At 39.3% G+C, this 24439-nt stretch overlaps 1 protein-coding gene across 2 annotated transcripts in view; it reads left to right on the forward strand.

Annotated features, from left to right (window-relative positions):
• The window catches only part of mcc (MCC regulator of WNT signaling pathway), a 596286-nt gene that overhangs the window by 512043 nt on the left and 59804 nt on the right, over window positions 1-24439 (forward strand). For both annotated transcript variants that reach the window (XM_028805279.2, XM_028805281.2), the window contains 4 exons: window positions 16890-17036; window positions 18513-18602; window positions 22009-22157; window positions 22393-22533. In XM_028805279.2, the coding sequence (XP_028661112.1) occupies window positions 16890-17036; window positions 18513-18602; window positions 22009-22157; window positions 22393-22533 (527 nt within the window). The remainder of the gene's footprint in view (window positions 1-16889; window positions 17037-18512; window positions 18603-22008; window positions 22158-22392; window positions 22534-24439) is intronic.

Here is a 24439-nt window from a genome sequence, read left to right on the forward strand (position 1 = left end):
TCTATTGTTGAGGCAGCTGACCGGAGCTGTGGCCGTAAGGTGGTCGGTGCCTGTCGTGGCGGCAATCCCCGAACCCGCTGGTGGACACCGGCGGTGAAGGATGCCGTCAAGCTGAAGAAGGAGTCCTACAGGACCCTTTTGTCCTGTGGGACCCCGGAGGCAGCTGATAGGTACCGGCAGGCCAAGCGGAATGCGGCTTTGGTGGTTGCTGAGGCAAAAACTCGGCCGTGGGAGGAGTTTGGGGAGGCCATGGAGAATGACTTTCGGACGGCTTCGAGGAGATTCTGGTCCACCATCCGGCGTCTCAGGAAGGGGAAGCAGTGCAGTGTCAACACTGTATATGGTGGGGATGGTGCGCTGCTGACCTCGACTCGGGATGTTGTGGGTCGGTGGGGGGAATACTTCGAAGACCTCCTCAATCCCATTAACATGCCTTCCAATGAGGAAGCAGAGCCTGGGGACTCAGAGGTGGGCTCCCCCATCTCTGGGACTGAGGTCACCGAGGTGGTCAAAACCCTCCTTGGTGGTAGGGCCCCGGGGGTGGATGAGATACACCCGGAGTTCCTCAAGGCTCTGGATGTTGTAGGACTGTCTTGGCTGACACGCCTCTGCAACATCGCATGGACATCAGGGACAGTGCCTCTGGATTGGCAGACCGGGGTGGTGGTCCCCCTCTTTAAGAAGGGGGATCGGAGGGTGTGTTCCAACTACAGAGGGATCACACTCCTCAGCCTCCCTGGAAAAGTCTATTCAGGGGTCCTGGAGAGGAGGGTCCGTCGGATAGTCGAGCCTCGGATTCAGGAGGAACAGGGTGGTTTTCGTCCTGGTCGCGGAACAGTGGACCAGCTCTATACCCTTAGCAGGGTCCTGGAGGGTGCATGGGAGTTTGCCCAACCAGTCTACATGTGTTTTGTGGACTTAGAAAAGGCATTCGACCGTGTCCCTCGGGGAATCCTGTGGGGGGTACTCCGAGAGTATGGGGTACCGGCCCCCCTGATAAGGGCTGTTCAGTCCCTGTACGATCGGTGCCAGAGCTTGGTCCGCATTGCCGGCAGCAAGTCGAACCCGTTTCCAGTGAGAGTTGGACTCCGCCAGGGCTGCCCTTTGTCACCGATTCTGTTCATATCTTTTATGGACAGAATTTCTAGGCGCAGCCAGGGTGTTGAGGGGGGTCCAGTTTGGTGGGCTCAGGATTGGGTCACTGCTTTTTGCAGATGATGTTGTCCTGTTTGCTTCATCAGGCCGTGATCTTCAGCTCTCTCTGGATCGGTTCGCAGCCGAGTGTGAAGCGGCTGGGATGAGAATCAGCACCTCCAAATCCGAGACCATGATCCTCAGCTGGAAAAGGGTGGCGTGCCCTCTCAGGGTTGGTAGCGAGATCCTGCCCCAAGTGGAGGAGTTCAAGTATCTCGGGGTCTTGTTCACGAGTGAGGGAAGAATGGAGCGTGAGATCGACAGGCGGATCGGTGCGGCATCCGCAGTAATGCGGGCATTGCATCGGTCTGTCGTGGTGAAAAAGGAGCTGAGCCGCAAGGCGAAGCTCTCAATTTACCAGTCGATGTATGTTCCTACCCCTCACCTATGGTCATGAGCTATGGGTAGTGACCGAAAGAACGAGATCGCGAATACAAGCGGCTGAAATGAGTTTCCTCCGCAGGGTGTCTGGGCTTTCCCTTAAAGATAGGGTGAGAAGCTCAGTCATCCGGGAGGGGCTCAGAGTAGAGCCGCTGCTCCTCCGCATCGAGAGGAGTCAGATGAGGTGGCTCGGGCATCTGATCAGGATGCCTCCTGGACGCCTCCCTGGTGAGGTGTTCCGGGCACGTCCAACCGGGAGGAGGCCCCGGGGAAGACCCAGGACACGCTGGAGGGACTATGTCTCTCGACTGGCCTGGGAACGCCTTGGAATTCTCCCGGAAGAGCTAGAAGAAGTGGCCGGGGAGAGGGAAGTCTGGGCATCTCTGCTCAAGCTGCTGCCCCCGCGACCCGACCTCGGATAAGCGGGAGACAATGGATGGATGGATGGATGGATGGATAATAATACAGGTGAAAAAACAGACAATAACTATGTATAATGTTAAATATTAACGTTTATCCCCCCCGGGTGGAATTAAAGAGTCGCATAGTTTGGGGGAGGAACGATCTCCTCAATCTGTCTGTGGAGCAGGACAGTGACAGCAGTCTGTCGCTGAAGCTGCTCTTCTGTCTGGATATGATACTATTTAGTGGATGCAGTGGATTCTCCATAATTGATAGGAGCCTGCTGAGCGCCCTTCGCTCTGCCACAGATGTTAAACTGTCCAGCTCCATGCCAACAATAGAGCCTGCCTTCCTCACCAGTTTGTCCAGGCGTGAGGCGTCTTTCCTCTTAATGCTGCCTCCCCAGCACACCACTGCGTAGAAGAGGGCGCTCGCCACAACTGTTTGATAGAACATCTGCAGCATCTTATTGCAGATGTTGAAGGAAGCCAGCCTTCTAAGGAAGTATAACCGGCTCTGTCCTTTCTTGCACAGCGCATCAGTATTGGAAAGTTATATAACATCGGTCCTCATATAAAGGTGGTTCATCTAGAACAAGCTGAACATTTCCATTTCCATTCTGTTGCATGTCAATGACCCTATAGTATTAGTCAGCTGCTCAATGGCTTTTTATTCAGACTTACCCCTCGTCATTTTTCGCCACTGAAGCACCTCCTGTGTTTGGCTTGAGGCTCCGGAGATGTTGTTTTTCTCATACCATCACGGTGTGTAGCACTTTATTGTGTGATCATAACAATCAGTATGGTGTGAGAACATTAGCACAGGTCAGCTTGGGAGGGTATTGGCATTCTGTTTTGCCAATCTGCAGATGGCGGTGCTGTTCTTATTCTTCTTCCTACTAGGGGGCTCCGCCCCCTGCTCGCTTCGCTCGCCAACCCCTGGTGTTGGGAATGACAAACAGCGTGATGTATGAATGAGATATAGAATAGTGTGACGATGTAGATGATGCAAATAGAAAGCAAACAATAAAGTGTGTGGCACAGTGTAAAGGTTTATTTGAAAACTTCTTTGTACATGCCGTTTAAGTGTAAAAGGTAATTCCAGCTCAGAAATTGTAAGGTCATTTAAGATGGTTATTGTTGTGATCAGAGTCAAGTTTGTCAGAGCTTAGAAAGAGTTGTGTCTCTCCAGGAAGTAATGGAATGACTTGGGTATTAATGTTTTCCATATTAATATTATTTGGACATAATATAGTGCGTTGTGTTAAAAGGGGCATTTGGTCTAATGAGATTGCTGTTCGAAATGTCACTGTAACTAAGTTGTCGCAGATAAAGGCTTGAGGAATTGTAATAATATGTGCCTGAAGTCCAGCTGTATTGGTGAGTGTACCATCTCTCAGTTGTAATAAGCAATTGTTATGATCTGGTTCTGGACATCGTATCTTTTTTACTAACTGTATCTTTTGAAAGCAATGCCAATTGTCTGCGTATTTTAAGGTGCACTGAACAATAGCTGAGTGCATGGCATCTGGAAGAATAGCTAATCACTGTCTAAAATCTCCTCCTCATAAAAGTACCTTTCCTTCAAATCGAATATTATTATTCATAAACGTTTGTAGAAGTTTATGAATGGTGTTGAGTAAGTGACTTCATGCCATTGAACATTCATCAATAAACAACATTTTTTCAAGACGGATGTCACGTGCAGTGCCACCGTTAATGTTCATAGTGGATACCGATTTGTAGGATCTAATGTAGTTGATAAAGATTTCACTTTCAGGTACATCGTCAGTTATAAGCCTCTGTAGATATTCAGTATATGAATGTAAAGAAGGCAGTCTAAGTTGACCCTTTTGACAACAACGTGTAAATGTATAACTTGTATTTCCAGTTGTTTCTTCAGGGAAGTGAACTGAATGACAATGATTGCAAATGACATTCATTAATCCGAATGAATTTTACTGGTGTATGTTTTTCTTGTGCCGTTTGAGAGGCGCGTTGTTGCATGTGTAGTATTTGGGACGTGTTGTTTTGGAGCTGTAATCGATTTGCCTGTGCTGTGTGAGAAGTCCGTTGTAGCCTTCGCTGCCATTAACGTATGTCTGAGACGGGAGGTGTTTCGTTTTGAATCCGTGCCTGTTGCGATGCAGCACTTTGATTGATAGTTTGCGTCATGTGGATCTAGGATGTAGATTTGTGCATATTTGCGTTGTTGATTTGTTTCAGGGTGCACTGTTCCAATGCGATGCAGTATTTGTGCACATATGCGAAAGTAGTATGGGCTATTGCCTTTTGGTGGCCTGATATTTACTCCGGTATATGCAAAAGCAAATGAACTATTGTAGGATCTAATGCAGTTCATAAAGTTTTTACTTTTAGGTACATCGTTAGTTAGAAGCTTTAGTTGAGCTTTGCGTTTTTGGAGTCGACATTTTTTCTTTTAGAAATATGGATAAGTAATATGGAGAATTGCACTCACTGTTAATATGGAGCCTTTTCTGCGGTTGAACGGTTAATAGTGCCTTATTGTAATGAGATCCACCTATGCTGCATAGCCGTCTATTTTGTTGTTTCTTTCGTTTTCGTGTGTTTGTTCCTGTTATCCTTTCCTTTTCGTTTTGTACCCGTGACCGTGTATTCATGACTTGTTTCTTTCTCAGCATGCGAAATATGGATAAGTAATAAGAAGGATCGCAGTCACTGTTAATATGTTTCTTTTTCTGCAGTTGAACGGTTAATAGTGCTTTATTGTAAGGAGATCCACCTATGCTGACACCTATGCTGTCTAGTGTGAAGGTGTTGATGTTCACTTTAGAATATGTGGCTTTGGGTGTCACTTCTTATGGATGTGTGTGTGTGTGGGGGTGGGGGGGTGAAGATTGTTGTTGCGCGAGCGTCTTCTTTCTTTTTGTGTTCCTGTGTCTTGTTGAATCCCCCTCTTTGTGTGTGTCCCGTCCCTTGCTTGTAGGGTCTGTGGGGTGGTTTTGTGTTCTTTTTTTTGTGTTCCATGGGCTTGTTGAATCCCCCTCTTGGTGTGTGTCCCGTCCGGTGCCTGTAGGGGGGGGGGGTGCCTTGCTGTTGTGCGCGAGCCTCTTTTTTTTTTTTTTTGGGTCTAGTTTCGTGTGCAATGTGTTTCGTGCTTTTCTTGCGTTTGAATACTTTTTTATGTGCCGTTTCCTTTTTTCGGTGCTCTTTGCGCCTCATTTCTCAATTTTTCCTGTGCTCACTCCTTTTTTCTGTGGTCTTGTCCGCCTCTCGCGGCCCCTCATCCGCCTCTCTCGCCCTCTTTTGTCCGCCTTTCTCGGCTCCTCAGCCGACCCTCGCGGACTCTTTTTGCGCCTGCGCAGTACGTCTTTTTGCAGCTACGGCCCATTGCCGGATGTGCCTGCGTCCATCATCCGGTTTAGCATTCTCGGTTAGTAATATGGATGAGAGGCCTAAGCAGTTGTCACTACTCTTCTTTTCCTTTCTGCCATTTTACCCAAGGAGCTGGCCATAAGAAAGATGTAAACCTTGATAACTTTGTAGTGGTTGCAGCTACCCAAATTTTTGCTTCACCTTTGCAATGTTTTGTGTTAGGTGACCCTGTTTTCCACTTAGGACTCTTTATTACGTAGTCTTTACCTACATGCCTTAAATCCCATAGTTTTACCACTCTGCGGTAAGGTACTGCACTTCACCACTTTCTCCCCCTTCCCTTTTTTATCTATAACCTGAGGCAATTAGATAGAGTGGAAGAACAGGCAATAGAAAGAGCTACACATTTATGTATTTTAGACAATATGCCCAAATAATAAACAAAATGAAATGAGTGTAACAAAATCATAATTATAGCATATGTAGCAGTGCATCTTGCGTCCATAGGTTGCTGTCGATTTATCTTCAGTCTAGTTTGGTCTTAGCTACCACATGGCCTTTGAATGGAGTATTGAAACGGGACACAAGCTTGTCTCGATATGGCTGCTAAGACAGAGTTGTCTTCATCATGGAGAAATACTCAACGACTATCTTGGCTTAAAAATGAACATATTTGACAAGTTTTTTAAGCTTTTCCTCTACGCCCCATGGACTACAATGTTACGTGCCAGTGTGGGCAATTAACTTTAGAACACAATTACGTGGGGCAAATGTAAATAGAGCATATTTGTGAAGGAATAACCTTAACTTGAAAAATACCAAACTTACCATTTAAGATCATTAATAAAACATTCAAATAATTAATTTTGCCATGAATGAAGTAATTACTTTATGTTGTATGCTGCACTCTATAAGCCATATTGAACCATTTTCTGATTCATGCAAACCCATTTTGTTTTCTCTCTCATACAATTCCTGAGGTCACCCCCATCTTCCACTCATTTAGTGCCTCACCACACATAGGCACTCCTTGGGTCACAGGCAACTTTTTTCAGTGCTTTACATCAATGGCCTTTTTTCCCTAGCTTAACCACTTTATGTCTAATATTTTACTTCAAGTAACCCTTTCGGGTTTTTAACCAAAACCATTTTTTTTATCAATTGCAAACTCTGAAACACCTATGTGTCTTGCAAAATGTTTTATTATTATAATTATTATTACTATTATTAGTGAGCAGCATGGACAGCTCAGATTCTTGGTTTAAACCCCTGACTCAGTCACTTGTTGTTTTGAGTTTGCACGTCTTACCGCTGTCTACATGGGTCTGAAAGGCATGCTTATCAAATTAAAAGGCAACTCTAAAGTAGCCCAGAATGGAGGAGCAAGTGAATGTCCTTCAAAGGACTGGCATCCTGTCCAGGGTTGGTTTCTGCCTTTTGCCTGATGCTGCTGAGTTTAAGCTGGACCCTCCTATAGTACACAGGTTTGATGATAAATGGACAGACTATTTCTTGTTACACATACTTACTTTTACAACACAGACACACAAACTTTGACCTTAACTGTTGGCTTATATAATACAGACCGGTGTTTTAGCAGGACTTCTGCACCTACTGGGTATTTCTTAGATCAGCAGTCCTTCAAGTCATATTTAACAGACCTACTTTATTCATAACATTATCTTTAATGTTAACATGTGCTCTGTGCTTTATACTTTTATTGATCCTGACCCAAATATTCCCACTGGGATACTTAATAGGCATACAATTTTCAAAACTTTCTGTGCTATTTCAGAGTGTTTATCCAAAAAAATAGAATACATCTAAAATAAAAGCCCCAGAAGTTTAGAAGTAAAAAAACTCATTATTCTGATCAGACATTTTCTTCTTCTCTGTCACATTTCAGCAGTGTGTGATGTTAGCATTAACTGATTTTGAAATAAGATCCCTAATCCAATCTGTTTTCAATTTATTTTATATTTAAACAAGATGGAAACTGATACAGTCAGAAAAAGCAAGTGAGATGGGTGTGACCAGCTGCTGGAAATTCAGTTCAGCTTATGTATTTTGAACTTTTAGTTGAAAGTCTAAAGTCCTGGGCACATAAAAACAGAAGATGTTTGAGAAATGAAAGGCAGCCATTGAGTTTGTCTTGCTGATCAGGTTGGGCAATTTTTAAGTTATCTCAATATTTCATCCCAATGCTTTTTAAACATTATCAAGGTTTCTGGTGCAACTACATGATTTGGACATTTGTTCAAGATTCAATACCCTTGTTTTGTACCAGTTCCTTGTCTGTGGATAGCGCTTTGAGTACTGAGAAAAGCGCTATATATTTGTAATGAATTATAATAATAATAATTATTATTATTATTATTATTATTATTATTATTATATGATACTGTTTAACTTAAAAAAATTCTAATGGAGCAACTTTATTGATGCCTTTGAATAAGATCCCCACTGTGCTAAAATCTAAAGGGGTTAAATTACCGAAACCTTTCAGAGATCTATCTTCTTTGGTGCATAACATCTTAGTATTTCCTTTGCTTTTCTCTAAAATGCTGGATAAATTTTCCAAAAAGGTTAATATATTAGATTGAAAATTAAAATGGTAGTACATTTAAGAATAGCATGCAGTTTTTACGTTGTAGCAGTAGGGGGCGCTAGAGGTCCCTTGAACCCACAGATACCACTCCAAACACCTGGTAAAACTATAATTATTATTTATTTTATAATAATAATGTGCATAAAGCACCCTCCACTCCACACTACACATACACGTACACTAATCAATAATCAATAACAATCCTCCACTTCCAGACACTTCACCACCCTACCTCCCAGCTCAGCTTAGCGTCTGGGCTTTCCCACAGTCCTTTTATATTCCCTGACCCGGAAGTGTTTCCAATCCTACAGTACACGATTCCTTATCACTTCCGGGTCAGATAAAAAGTCCTTTTCGCCAACCCGGAAGCACATTGTTCCTTCTGGTCATGTGATCATGATGTACTTCCGGGTTATAGGGCACGTTTAAGTCCTTGAGCCTCCCTGCAGCGTCCTCTGGTGGGCCCCACGGTGTCCAGCAGGGTTGGGAATAAAAACTCCATTGTCCATAATTCCCTGCTGGTCTTCGGGGCACTTCCATGCTACAGGGAGGGCTCCATCTGGCGGCCTGGGGGTATTGGTCGGGATGAACAGCCGGCCATCTCCCACAATGTATACAAGTATATTTCTACTCACACATGAATATATTTTTTCATATTATTTTTGGCTTCTAAATAATTAGTTTAAGTATTAATACAACAACAACATTTATTTATATAGCACATTTTCATACAACAGTGTAGCTCCAAGTGCTGTACAAGATAACAAAAAGAAAGTTACCAGAAGAGAAAAACTTAAAATCAGGCAATGTATATTAAAGGTGAGAACACAAGGTAAGGTGAGATGGCCGGGAGGACAGTTAGGCTGGAGACAAAAACAAAATCTGCAGGAGTTCCAAGGCCAAAAGTCTGCCTAGCCCTTACTGGCATTCTACCTAACATAAATGTTCTTAAATCAAACCTCTTAGGTTTCATGCATCATTTGATAGGATTTGATAAAGTTGGTCTCTTGGAGGGTAGCACGGTGGTGCATTGGTAGCGCTGCTGCCTTGCAGTTAGGAGACCCGGGTTCGCTTCCTGTGTCCTCCCTTCATGGAGTTTGCATGTTCTCCTTGTGTTTGCGTGGGTTTCCTCTGGGTGCTCTGGTTTCTTCCCACAGTCCAAAAACATGCAGGTTAGGTGCATTGGTGATTCTAAATTGTCCCTAGTGTATGCTTGGTGTGTGGGTATGTGCACTGCGGTGGGCTGGCACTCTGCCCGGGGTTTGTTTCCTGCCTTGCGCCCTTTGTTGGCAGACCCCCCTGACCCTGTAGTTAGGATATAGTGGGTTGGATAATGGATGGATGAATGGATGGTCTCTTGGACAGCTGAGACCCCCACCTTCATTCCAACATCTTAGGAGGCTGCATGATGCCTTGATCAGGTGGTGGTAGTGATCTCCACCATAGAAAACTGGAAAGAAACAGCAAAGAATAGTGGGGTATTAGTACAAATAGCAGATCCCTAAAGAATATGATAATGTTATACCCATCTAGTCTATTAAGAATACAAATGAAAAGTAGCCATGAAAAAGCCAAATTAAAATAATGAATTTATAGCAGTTTAAAATGTTCCACAGTGTTAGCCTGATGCATTTCTATAGGTAAAGTGTTCCAGATTTTAGATGCATAACAGCAAAAGGCTGTCTCATCACTTCTTTTAAGCTTGGCTCTTGGTATTTTAAACAGACCTCCAATCGAAGATCTAAGGTGTAGGGGAAGATATATTCCAAAATATAGGATGGTGCAAGACTATTTAAGGCCTTATAAACCATTAGTAGTATTTTAAAGTTAATTCTGAATGACACAGGTAACCAATGTAACAAAGCTAAAACTGGTGAGATGTGTTCAAATTTTCTTTTTCTGCTTTAGATTCTGGCTGCTATATTCTGTACCAATTGCAACCAATTGATGTCTTTCTTAGGTAATCCTGTTAGGAGTGCGTTACAGTAATCTAGTCAATTAAAAACAAAAATGTGAATTGTTTTTTCAGTGTCTTGCAAAGTTATAAGGACTGTAACTTTTACTATATTCCTTAAGTGAAAGAATACAGTTCTTGCAATCTGGTTAATGTGTGATTTAAAGTTTAGGTCAGAATCAATGATGACTCCTAAATTCTTTACCTCCTCCTTTATTTTTAAATCTAAGGGATCAAGTTTATTTCTAACATCCTCACTATATTCATGTTGACCAATCACTGGGATTTCTGTTTTTCCTTATTTAGTTTGAGAACATTACTACTCATCCATTCACAAATATTGCTAAGACATTGGATCAGAGAGGCAAGAGCATCAGGGTCATCAGGCTCTATAGATAAATAAAGCTGTGTGTCATCTGCATAGTTGTGGTAGCTCACCTTGTGCTTTGAGATAATCTGACCTAATGGAAGCATGTAGATGGAACAGAGCAGCAGACCCAGAATTGATCTTTGTGGCGCACCATGTAAAATCACTTCAACTAACAAAGTATTTTCTACCTGTTAAGTAAGACTGAAACCAATTTAAGAAACTACTGGGGAGGCCCAACTGTCTAAGGAGATTTATAAGAATACTGTGGTCTGAGTTGTCAAATACTGCACTCAAGTCTAAGAGTGCAAGAACAGATATATGGCCTCTAACTGTATTAATTCACATATCATTTGCTACTTTAGTCAGTGCAGTTTCTGTACTATGGTTTGTTCTAAAACCTGATTGAAAATTGTCAAGAATAGAATGCTTATTCAAGTAATTATTTAGCTGCTCAATAACTGCCTTTTTCTAGAATTTTACTTAAGAAAGGTAGGTCAGAAATTGGTCCAAATTTGTCAAAGACAGAGGAGTCAAGATTACTTTTCTTGAGCAGGGGTTTAACAACTGCAGTCTTTAAACAGTCAGGAAAGACCCCCGTATCTAATGATGAGTTCACTATGTCAAGTACAATATCAATAAGGACATCAGAGACTTCTTTAAAAAAGCCAGTTGGTACTGAATAAAGGACGCAGGTGGAAGGTTTCAACAAAGAAATTATTTTATGTAGTTCTGGTTGATCTATTCCATTGAAAGAATTTAACTCACTTAAAAGAGCATGCTGGGATTCAGTTAGATTAACTTTGGGGGGGTTGTACCATGTTATTTATCATATCATTTATTTTGTGTTTAAAAATTTCACAAGATTCACTACTAGTTTTAAGGAGGCATTCCATTGAGTTAGCTGAGTTTAAAAGATGTGTCAGTAGTTGAAAATAAAACTATTGGATTACTACCATTATCATTTATAATTTTAGAGAAATAGGACTGCCTCTCATGGTGGACTGCATTGTTATATTCAGTAATAAACTGATGTAGTGGATTTTAGGGTACATGATGCTAGGTTTATGGGAGCAGACTTCTCATTCTTTCTCTTATGGGTTTCATATCCGTATGAGACTAATTAGAGACTGAACTGCTTTTGTATCTTAATCAGATTAAATAAATTCCTTCTCAGTTGCCAATAAGAGAGCGCCAACACGAGTGGTGTGTCCAATAATGAGAAATGCATTGCATTACTGTCATCTTCAATCTGCTAAACTGCTGGCATTTTATTTTTCTGCCATCTGGGAACGATTAGCTTTTGAGTTCAGCAGCAGTTCTCAGGATTGAATGAATTCTGTAAAACATTCAGGACCAAAGCCTGTACTGATTTATTGTAATAATTTAGCAAAAATAAAAAAAATGTGCGTCAGAGGTAGAAATTACTGGTCATTGTAATGACCAATATGCAGTGGATCAACAATGAAGGCACAAAGGGATGAAATAAGGCCAAATTTATCCTCAATTTACTGTAAATAGATTCAATAAGAGAAGAGAAATGTTAACTAATCTAGGTTGTTAGAAGACCCCTTAAGATGGTCATGTAGCAGCCAAAGATTCAAAGATAAATGCATTTAGGAAATGCTAAAGAAGAAGAATACAGAAAGAATCAGGTCTGAAGAACATGCAGTTGATAGCATTGGTGCTCCACACCATCAGAAGGAAGAGCTCAAATCATGTTCAACTCACTGTCTTTACAAAGTGTTTGAGTTTCCAATGTTTGTATGGCTTTTTCCTCTAGGTGGTATATTTTTTCGTTTACATGTGAAGGTCATGGCTGTTCAGCTCCTAACCTTCTCCGTGTGGTTAGCATAGGTGTTTGCATGCACATGATCTGCAATGGACTAGCAAGTTGTCCAGGCCTGATTCCTGCCTTGCATCCAAAGACGCCTGGAATGAGAACTGGCTCAATTTGACCCTAAAACTGGAAAGGCAGACTCGAAAAAAAATAATTTAATTGTAAACTGTAAGGCAGAAGACAGAAAGATTCTGAGCAATGGTCTTACCCCCAAACAGAAGGTAATGATAAAACACAATAAAATAGACAAAACTAAGAGGCTATAAAGACAGCACAAGTAACATTTTCTTTGCTTTTGAATTTCACCTGCATCATTTGCTGACATTTTTGTTGGTGTCACCATTTTGCAACACCTGGCCACCATGACACTGTGTAGTCACTAAGTAGTGTACAAGTTATCATGTCAGCTAGATTGAACAGCCCCAAAGGTTTTAAGGACATCCCATCTTTGTTTAATGTAAAGGAAAAGCTTTGCCAAAAGACTTTAGTGTTTTTTAAAAAAAGCTATTTCCTGCAGGCTCTGGTTCTGGCTTCACTTTGATTTTCATCTACAGGTTTGATTTTATCCTAACACCTTTGGTTGCCCATTTAATTCTCTGTCATCTGATAATTCACCCATGAAGAGAAATAAAATAAAGGTCTCAGCCACTCACCTCTACATTTTTCTGAGAAGACTTTAATGAAAGTTCTTGATGGGCACAACAACAACGAGCAATGCTGTTAAGCAGTCTAAATACAAGAAACACAGGCCCAGCACTCCAAAAAGAAGTAGAGAAAGTGGATATCTTTAACCTGTTTTCATATAGCACAGCAAATGATGATAATGTTATTCAGGCAAGTCTTTAGTTTTCTCAATTACTTAGGCCAGCATCGAACTAAAGCACTCAACATGACTTCTCGTCAGAGAACGCTTTTAAATTAATAACTGCAGTTGTTGAATCTCGTCGCCTTTGAGGGTGTCAAATTATATGGCTGGGAATCGCTAGGGGTGAATGATTATGCAATTCCCTCATGACTTTTTTCACAGTTCTAAATCCCATCATAATAAAGAAAGGAGAACCGCATGAATATGAACACAAAAACAATGAACAGATATTTATTGTAGCTCCCAGATTTGAGCCTCCAGTCCATTTCAACATGTCCAACACACTCATTTTCTATTTCTTTTCTTGCAGCTACTGTTATTCTACAATGTTTTTGGTATCATATGCATTGTTTAATGAACGATCATCTGCTGGTAACCTTTGTAGGCAATAGCCCACTCGTAAAACCTGTGACTCGATACTTGTCATACGCAGTTGTAGGGGTTTTTAAAAGTTATGACTGAGCCACTGGGAGTGTCACACTTCAGAACCGATAGTAGTGAGTGCACGCTGCAGCTGTCTACAATGTGCTTTGTTTTTCTTAAGATTATGTGCAGAAAATGAACATACAAGTAAAAATCATTTAAAAGTGATATAATGTGAATCTGGCCTTAGAAGCATTAAAAAGAGTTAGAAAATGTACACACGGCACGACATTCAGGTGCATTTGAGGGCTGTACAGGCTCTGTCACTCTCAATTGCCTGAGTTCAGTAGGTAGTTTCTAGAATGTTCTTAAATCATTTCAGGGTTGCTGGAGCGAGACTATTCCACCAGGATTGGGCTAAAGGCTGAAAATAGTCCCAGATAAACTAGTCCATCACAAGAACCACTTTCACTCACACACATACCTAAAAATGCACACACAAACACACACCACATATTCACACACAGGTACAATTTGCAATTGCCAATTTTCAAAACCAAAATTAAAAAAAGGAGTTTGTAATAAAATCCTTCTTTGCCTGAGTACATTTGGCCTTAATAATTTTCATGAAATCAGACATGTAAAGCTATTCAGTAATGACACATGTTATGGAATAACTGAAGTGAAAGGGAAATTATATTATAGCAACTCACCATTATGGGTATCAGATGAATATGGCACTCTGATGGTAAGTGACAGCAAAGTAGCGAATTGTTATAATCTACAGATAATGGGGTTGTGAGGTTGGTATAGGGCTAGGTAAATAGTACTGACTAAATGTTATTTACTCTATGCATTGTTATGATTTGATTTTGTTATAACTTTTTCTTGGACATTCCGGATCACCCAACCATTTTAAATATTGCATGAATCTTATTTTGATAATTATTTGTTTAAAATATCTTCTTTCACCATTTCACCATTTTGTTTTCTGTTGGTGCCACCATTTTGATGTTTAATGTATATACTGTTGCTATTGTTATGCAGGACGATCAGAGGTTGTGACCATGATGTCACAGGTTAATTGCAGGAGTGGACTGGCCATTAGGGCATTTGGGCAATGCCCGGTGGGTCGTGGATTCTGCTCTGGTCATGGGCCGGCCGTTTCATGAAATAAACTTTATTTACTGGTTACTGTTTGATATTAAAATTAATTTTCTAAACTGCAAACATTATCTGTCCGGTACTGCGATTTATGTAGTCCTATATACAGTAATATACCGTATTACATCATCAAGTTGTTTTAGTTGTCAGTACACAACATTGCATCGAAAAATTTGGTCAAAATTGTTTTTTGCAGATTTCTGTTTCGATACCACTACATTTCAGTTAGCATATACATTATGCGGTGGAGAAAAGTATCCTAGCCAAACTTGACACTAACAGTATTGTTGATGATGTGGCTGCTAAAAGCAGCGAATTGCGTAAGCTACTAGCCTACTAGGGTACTGGCACTTGGACATGATAATGATATTTGACATGTACTGTAATAATGTGTAAGCCATGTTTTTAAACTTTTATTTTTCATTAAATTTCTAAGCATATCATCAAATTTTAAGTTGTGTTTAAACAACAGTGTACAGATTAAGTTTGGCAACAGTTTAAATAGAGTTCATATCACAGGCTCATAGCAAGTAGCGAGCCGCGTTTTAAGAAAATTACAATTAATAATAGGCTGAGTGGGTCGACCTCGTCACCTCATTTGTTGAAGGATGCCAGGGCCGGTTTTGAGACCCAGTCCACTCCTGGTTAAATGAAATAAAGGTCAGCTCAAAGTCTTCCCAGTTATCCAAGTTTTGGATAAAAATCATTAGTGATGAGTGCATTTTGTTCAGTCTTCTGGTTACGAGTTAGGACTTTGTTTCAGTTAGACGTCCCAGTTTCGAACACTGCAAGATTTTAGACTAGGCTTCTCCCTCATTAAAAATCTTCCTCAACAGTTTCTGTGGCAAAATATGCATAACAGCTTACACACCACAGGGTTCTTCATTCATATCTAGATAATCTTTTGTTTTCTGAGCTTGCATTTCATACTGTTATGGTTACAAAGATCATTTAACTTACCTGTTACAACTTAAAGCACCAGGAAGTGTGAAATACTGACGAACTGGTCCACGTCTGCTTGCACTCAAGCAGTTGGGAAGACTTCATAAAGCAGAAACAATTTTCTGATGCAGAGGTTTCCACATGCGTCCAGCTGGACTTTCTGATAGATGGTTGCCATGCAGCTCATGACAGTGAGTTCCTACCCACTCTCTCAATCTGCTGGTGTTGCATTAACTTGTACTGGGGATCTGTTTACCACCAGTAGTGACTACAGGAGGTAAACAAGAGGAAAATATTCCAGTTTGTGAAAATGCTGTCAAGATAAAATTGAATCAGTAAGGTAATTCTCTAGTTGAAGTCACACAGAATGTTTCCTGTTTTAAGACAGGTGAGTCTGTAGATTTGTCTATTGTTTTTCAATAAGAGATTTTGAAATTTCAAAACTTCCTCAATGCGATCCGTTCAAGATATCTAAATTAAAATGGAACTTCTTCAACAAATTTCTTTGTCAAATTTTGCCAAATTTTAACAAAATTGGTTCATAAGTTGTTTCATGAAGACAGATAGACGTGGCTATTGCAAAGGTTGCTTCTCGCATTATATGTGAACGTATGCAAAAAGCTTTGGAAAAACTGTGTAGAGACATAATGTATAATCACTTGTGAAACTAATTTCAAAAAAATCCCTTTGAGTTTTTGAAGATTAAATAGGTAGGTTTTAGGCACCAGTTTTCTTCCCACGTTGAAAAAGACATGTTGGTTAGTTTAACTGGATGATGCAAATTGGGTGAGTGTGCGTGTAGATGTGTGGCTGAGTGGGCTCTGCATTGTGTAAATATTGATTATTATTTTTTTAAATTTAGTTTTTTTTCTAAAATGTTAGGGTGTCAGTCACAGGTACATTGTCTGTTAAAGTTTGTAACTTGTTTAGTTAGAAAGGGCAAGTGCCTTTTACTTTACAGGACAGAGTTTTGAAACTGCAAAGGTATTTAGAGAAGTGTGCAGGATGAGTAAAACAGCCGCATCTAATGTTACATTCAGTTTCACCATCACAAAACTCACTAAATATCTAGCTGTCTAAACATCTAACAGAAGCAATGAAAAATGTTTACATTTGTATTGTGTTTAATGTCGATTTTGTAAGATTTATTGATTTTAAGCTAATTATTTTCATTTTTTTGGCACACTTTTTTTCCAAAAATAGTATTTTTATTAATTTGCCCATTGTTTTGATGATGTACTGTATCAATGGAGCATTTTATTATGAACCCCATATTGCAATACTTGTTTTATGTTGATTAAGTGTATTGACTCATGCCCAGCAATGGTATGTATGTTTGGAGGCAAGTGAAAAAAATGTGCCTTGCCTCAGGTGGCATTATTTAATGTGCCAACCCTGGTCAAGTGATGTTATATTTAAAGATGATCCTGTATACATCTTCTTTCCTTTTCAGGTCAGAGAACTACAGACGCGCCTACAAAGTGTTCAAGCCACAGGTCCCTCCAGCCCAGGCAGGCTGACTCCCGCTAGCCGCCCAATCAACCCCAGTACAGGCGAGCTAAGCACGAGTAGCAGCAGCAATGACATTCCTATTGCCAAGGTGAGAAATTTAAGTTTTATTCCAGAAAGAAAACATAAAGTAGCATCTCTCTGATCACATTGATAAAGGTTTGCATACTGCCCACAATGTAAACCTGTTACAGTATTGGAAAATGATTTTACAAATTTTAGAAATTTCTAATAATTATAATAATAATACTAAAGCAAATAGTCTCCTTACATGTTTACTACACATGTGAACTTACAGTATACCTACTATATTGTATATATCTGAGAAAATACTACTCTACAAGAGCAATAATTATGCAAGTCAGTTTTGTGACCTTATCATTTAAAATTATCCAAAATGTTTCCAGGGCAAGATCTAACCTGCAAACGTTGCAATCAAGTTCCAGCCTCACTGGGTCACAAGTTCTGGACCTGTACCAAATTAACATCATTCTAGACCAAAATCTTTAAGTGCCTTTCAGACAGCCTTGGTGTCACAATCCCTCCTAACCCACTACCAGCTGTATTTGGTGTACTCCCAGATGGGCTTAAAGTGGAGAAGGACAAACAAACTGTAATGGCCTTTACTACGCTATTGGCATGTAGACTTATCTTGCTCAACTGGAAGAATCCTAACTCACCTCTTTTAAGTCAGTGGGTAACTGATGTATATATGATCTAAAATTGGAAAAAAATCAAATTCTCACTTAGAGGATCTGTACAACACTTTTTCAAAACCTGGCAGGATCTGATCAATAACATTGTACAATAAGCATTTAAATTGAGGACGCGGAGTTTCTCCCCTTTTTTTTTATTCTATTTATTTTTATTCATTTATTAATGTATCTATTTACTTATTTTTACTAGCTTTAAGTTTTACTTTGCTGGCCTAGCTCTCTTTCTCATGGGAGGGGGCTGATTTGTTTCGAACCTATTTTTTTTTAACTTGACTTGCTTGTATGGAATGTTATTTGATTTTAATAAAATCAATAAAATGCTTAAAAAACAAATTGTTATATGTAATTGTATGTTACTTATTTGTTGTGCTTACTACAAAGCTTGGAAGTAACCAAGTTAATAAGGAGTAAAATCATTTGCAGCTTAGTTGCTTAATAGTTGTACACACTAATAGCTTTACCCATAAATGAGCACACTTATATTTTCACTTAAGCCATACAAAACTCACTTTCTCTTTGTTAAACATTCAGGTCTGATGTAAAATAAAATTTTGGATTGACTGAGAGCATTGTATTCCTTCAACAATAAAAATAATCCTGAAGAATATCATTTGCCCATAACTGTGCTTGCAGTGAAAACATTTGAAAATGAACGTCTCATTTAGTTGACTGCAGTCTTTTAACCCTTTACAATGTATGCTGTTAGTGAGGCAATCTGTGAAAGATCAACTCTTATTATTGCATAATTAACTCATTAATTCAAATTCCTTTCCTCCTTAGATGAATGATGTGTATGTATTCTCATGCACAGTAGAGCACTAAAACCACAAATTGCTTCCCCTTGTTTTTAGGTTGCAGAACGTGTAAAATTGTCCAAAACCAGGTCAGAATCTTCATCTTCAGACAGACCTGTCCTGGGCTCTGAGATCAGCAGTATAGGGGTAAGCAAAGTCTTTTTTATATTGGAGGTAAATATAACATTTTACTTGTTTCATTTGTCTCCACTAATCAAGTGAGGTTTCTTAGTTGTTGATTTTTTTAATGTCATTAGTTTCTTCTCACATGCCCACATAGTTCTGTAATGTGATGTTAAAAACTAAGTACATCCTTTTTCAGTACTCTTTTCCATGGTTAGGGTCTCCCAGCTAGAAACGTTAGTCCAACTTTTGAACACTACTTTCTCTAGCCACACTGGCTCAGCTAGAAATTGGTAATTATGTGTCATCTGGGCCTTTTCTTTTTGAATGAATAAGGACAAAGTAAAAACTGTGTAACCTAGGGTTTGACTTATCTCATTGTTAGACATGATAAGGACAAGGTGATTGGTATTTAAGTTCTGAGATGTAAAACTATGAACTGAAATGGGGGGGTTTACATATTGTTTCACATTGTTGTACTTATTTTTAATAATGGCTTGTTAATCAAGACCATTAAGTCAATCCTGATTTCCCGTGTTGTGTGATTAAGGCCTTTGTCAGTCTGATCTGCTGTGCTTTTGGTGGCTTTGCGAGCCGGCAGATTTATATGTTTCCCTTCTTAGGTTTCTTAGCTCTGCCAACAACTCAGACAGAACTCGTTTCTTAATATGCCTGATTTCACTTTTCATTTATTCCTGTTTGCTTACCAACTCTCTTTTCAGCAGCATTGTACCATTTCGTTTTTTTGTGTTCATTCATTATCTCCAAGATATGCTTTAATATTCTTGTTGATTTTACATGATTGTTTTGTATTTCTATTATTATTAAGTGTAGTTCTTAAAATGATACTTGATCATTTTCCAAGATCAATTGTGTTGTTCCATTTTTAAGATTGCATCTATAATTTCTTTCTCACAGACTTTTAGCCCACCACTTTTGTGTGCTGCCTCATGATTGTTCTTCAGAAAATATAAAACTAACGGCTGCAAATGCATCCCATTGGAGATTTAAAGCTCAGGTTGCTTTGTTGTCAGTTTCAACTGATGGCAATCTTATGCTTTGTTTAAACTTCATATGCTCCAGAGAAGCATTTAATTAGACGGATCCTATCAGATTTCTTCAAAACCATTTTGGCATGAAGATCTTAAGACAACAAAGTTTATCACCCCACAACACACTTTTCTTGCAGACTGTTTAAGGCTATGAAATATTTTAAAGCATTAGTACACATACATTTGTGTTGGTATCCTTTTATAATGTGGAGGCTGTTAGGTTTATCAGAGGTACTAAATTAGTCAGTGTCAGGTATTAGTTGCCTATAAGTCAAAGAACTGGTCCTAAACCATGAGACTGTAGATTCAATCCTCATGTTTGACTCACTGTGTGACCATGATCAAGTCACTAATTTCAGCTGCTGCAACTGTAAAAAAGTATTTGAACAGCCATCTATCTGTACTTGACAATTGTAATTGTGTTTGGATGTATCTGTGACAAGTATCTGGACGTATCTTGCTGCCGGGATATTCTCCACTTCCCTATACCTGTTTGTACGAAAAAGCAAGTTTAGAAGATTAAATGATTGAATTCATTTACAAGGTATAAATATATACAAGGTTTTAGCATTTATATTTAAACTCCTTCCACCATATGAGGAGGGACCTAAAATTCCAGGAATCAGTCAATAGCACAATCAATCTTTTATAATACTTAATTTAAATGCTAGGAGAAATGTGTGTGGCAAAGGGTAATACTAAATATCCTCCCAGAAGATGAAATGGAGATGGCAGTTTCTTGACAGGTTAGACAAAGATACATCTCAGTATTTCCCAAATTGTCTTACTTCTCAACAGTATTTATTGGCTGATTCAGAGAGAGAGTGATCATTCTTGGCTTTTTTTACCCTAAAACTCCTAACTGTTATGATCTGGCAATACAACATTGGCCAACAGTGTGCTAGGTCTCCAAAAAGACTCACAAACTAGACCAGGACCACTGGCCTGCCTAAATATAGGCCTCACCCCAGGAAGCTTGACCTAAAACTGCAGTGGCAGCCTTTGGACTATACTATACAGGAAACAGGCCTTAAAGCTCAGCAAAAGCTTTAAATGTTCTAAAAATACACAAAAATACCCCTCAAAGGAGAGGAGACCATCCAATATCTGGCTTGAAAGGCAAGCACCAAAAATCTTTATAAAGGAAGAAGTGTATTTGGGTTTAACAAGATGAACAGAAAATAGCAAAAAAAGAGAAAACGGTTTGCCTAAAATGATAACCAACAGCGAACAAGTCCTACACCATAATCTAATGAACAAAATACAAGGACAGAATCAAAAAATGGAGAAACCAGAAAATTCAATACTCATATTCTAGTACACTCTTCAGCAGTCCAAATCACAAGGCCAAACATGATGAGTCTTCCTCAGCTTTAGGTGAAATACCACTTGGTCCGGAACTCCAGCTGCCTAATTAGGTGGCCCCACCTCTTTAGGCTTCAAATACAGGCAGGCAGGGCAGACAGCAGAAAAACCCTAAGTACATAATTGACATAAATCATTATAAAATTAATTAAACACTGTGTCAATAAAATAATCATAAATATAAGGGCAAAACAGAACTAATAAAATAATTATGTAAAGTTATATTTCAGTAATAACAAAAACATTAACTTGGCAGGGCAGCAACCCTGGCTATACCACAGCATTTAACATGTCACTTTTGGGATCAATAGTTTTATGTTTATTGTCCCTTTCACCTTTCTTGTAACTGATCTCTTTGTCATGTGTCAACAGAGGTCCTAAAGGGCACTCAATTATGGCAACAAGCATTGCTCTTTCTGTTTCACTAACCTCTGCAGAAGCATCGTTCACAGGTAAACAGCATTCCACACTCAAGGGTTAGAAAAGTTATGTATGTAAAGATGCATTTACTGAGAAAAAAGTTACTGAGCTCTTCACTGCAGCATGAGAGCGAGGTGTAAATCGAAGAACACGATGACAGCATCAGACACCAATAATAGCCAAAGGCTTAATAGACAGCTTCATGAATACCAGAGGTATGCTGACTGCTGACAGAAGACTGGATATGGTACTGTGTAAATAGACAAACATTGTGTGTATTCAAAGCTGACATTTCTAAAAGACTACTGCATACATAAATCAGTTTGATATTATAAAATCTTCCCCTTTATTTTCTACATAAAATTTGTATTGCTTCTGTATCACACAGTGGGCGGTGATAATTCAAATTATACAGACACTTAAATTGAGTGTAAATGAGAAATTCCAGTAATTGAATTGTTCTACTCCAATAAATAATATGGTGTCAGATTAGCTTCTTCTTTGAATAATGCATGTTTGTACAAGCACAGGCTGAGATCATGATCCATATACTGTATATCAGCTGGATTAGACTCTTTCTCCATTTCACACAGGTGTCCAGTAGTGTGGCCGAGCACCTGGCTCACTCCTTACAAGACTGCTCCAACATTCAAGAAATTTTCCAGACACTTTACTCACATGGCTCGGCCATTTCAGAAAATAAAATCAGAGAATTTGAGGTGGAAACTGAAAGGTTGAACAGGTAAGTGAATCACTTTAGACTGTCCCATTCCAGAGAGCCTTCCAGTTTGATTATTTTATTAATTGATCCCTTATAGTTTATAAGAATATTTATCTTTTACATATCCAGCAATAATCATACATCTATATATCAATAAATGTTTATTTTTCTAAATTTTTAGTATAATTTAATTTTCTGCTAAATAATATTAAAAATAGCTGAGAATAGTCTCATCTTGCAACATTTTTCATTTCAGCCGAATCGAACACTTAAAATCACAAAATGACCTCTTAACCATCACTCTGGAGGAATGTAAGAGCAACGCAGAAAGGATGAGCATGTTGGTTGGGAAGTATGAATCCAATGCCACAGCCTTGAGACTTGCCCTGCAGTACAGGTACCATTCTGTGACTCTAAACAGGAGTGTTTAAATGTGATGCCATATGGAAGAATTGTAGTAAAAGAAATTAATCCTTGACAGTTTTAGTGAAAAAGTGGTAAAACTATGTTACTGAAATATATCTGCTGCTAAGATTTCAGTCTTGCTTAAAACTCAACACCAGCCTTTATGCAAAAGTTAAAGCACTTTACCATATTGTCCTCGGTATTGGGAATCTGTCAAGAAGAAGCACTAGAAGAAGGAGGAATAAATGCTGAAAGAATAATATAGTCATAAAAGAAAATATGTTTAACCTTTTAGCTATAGGTGTTCTGCCTGGAGTGAAACATGCAGGCTTGTCCTGAAAAGGACAGTTCAAGTTAGACAAGAAGGTGAGAGAGCAGACAAAAGAACAGACAAAAACAAACTATATGGCAGAAGTTAAAATAACATAATTCAAGGTAGAGTTGAAAACAACTAAAAGTCATTGTCTAATCTCCTTAATTCAGACCAGGGTCACGGGGGGAGCTAGAGCCTATCCCAGCTAGCACAGGGCACAAGGCAGAAACAAACCCTGGACAGGGGATCAGTCCATCGCAGGGCAAACACACCCACACACAGTAGGGACAATTTAGCACCGCCAATACACCTAACCTGCATGTGTGTACAGTGGGAGGAAACCAGAGCACCCAGGGAAACTCATGCAGACATGGGAAGAACACGTAAACTCCATGCAAGGAGGATCTGGGATGCCTCTCTGTTTTCCTTACTGCACTACAGTGCCACCCTACAACTAAAAGTATCAAAGAGACAATAAGCATGTACAGTAAATAAGTAAAACCACTGCTGCTGCTGCTGGTGATAACTGTTTCTAAGGTTTATATAAAACAGTGAAATGTCATATGTTCTCAAGTATCAAGAGTTTCATGCCAGATGTAAATGTCATCTAATCAAGGTATGGCGTGTAGGTGTGTAAAAAATTGGTTCAAACACAGGAAGCAAAGGATTGTTGTAAGGAGTACTTTTTCAGTATTGGGTATAGTTAAAAGTGGTGTTCCTCAGGGATCAGTGCTGGGGCCACGGCTCTTTTTATTGTAAATAAACGATCTAGACAAGAATATAAACAATAAGCTGGTCAAGTTTGCAGATGATACCAAAAAAGGTGGAAGGGAAGATAATGTATTGTTACAGAGGGACTTGGACAGCATACAAGCTTGGGCAGATTTGTGGTAGATGAAATTTATTGTAAAGAAATGTAAAGTATCACATGTAGAAAGTAGAAATATTAGATCTGAACACACAATGGAAAAACTGAAACTGGAAAGTACATCGTATGAGATGGACTTAGGAGCCTTTGTGGACTCGTCACTGTCTACATCAAGACTGTACAGAAGCAATCAAAAATGCTAATAGGATGTGTAGCATATAAGTCACGCTTGACTTAACTTTTATAATGCACTATTCAGGCCTGGAGTATTACATACAGTTTGGTCTCCATATTACAAAATGATACTGCACCACTACAGAAAGTCCAGAGAAGAGCAAATAGGCTGATTCAGGGACTAAGAATTATGAGCTATGAGGAGAGACTGATGGAGTTGTGTCTTTTCAGTTTCAGGAAACAGAGATTAAGAGGTGACATGATTGAAGATTTCAAAATTATAATCATGATTATTAATGTGGATCTCAAATGTTACTATAAAATAAATTCTGCAATAGGAATACAAGACCACTGTTGAAAACTTACTAAAGTCAGATTTTGCACTAATGTTAGAAAGAGCCATGAACACATGGAATAAATTACCTAGTAAATGTGGTAAAGCGTAGAACTTTATGGACCTTCAGCTGTTTTTTAGACAATCAAGGTGAATGGAATGGACAAGTTTTATAGGAAATGTGTACGATCTGAGAAGAAGAATTGATT

Source organism: Erpetoichthys calabaricus, chromosome 7 (genome assembly GCF_900747795.2).
Source record: "Erpetoichthys calabaricus chromosome 7, fErpCal1.3, whole genome shotgun sequence".
In the NCBI taxonomy this organism is placed as follows: domain Eukaryota; kingdom Metazoa; phylum Chordata; class Cladistia; order Polypteriformes; family Polypteridae; genus Erpetoichthys; species Erpetoichthys calabaricus.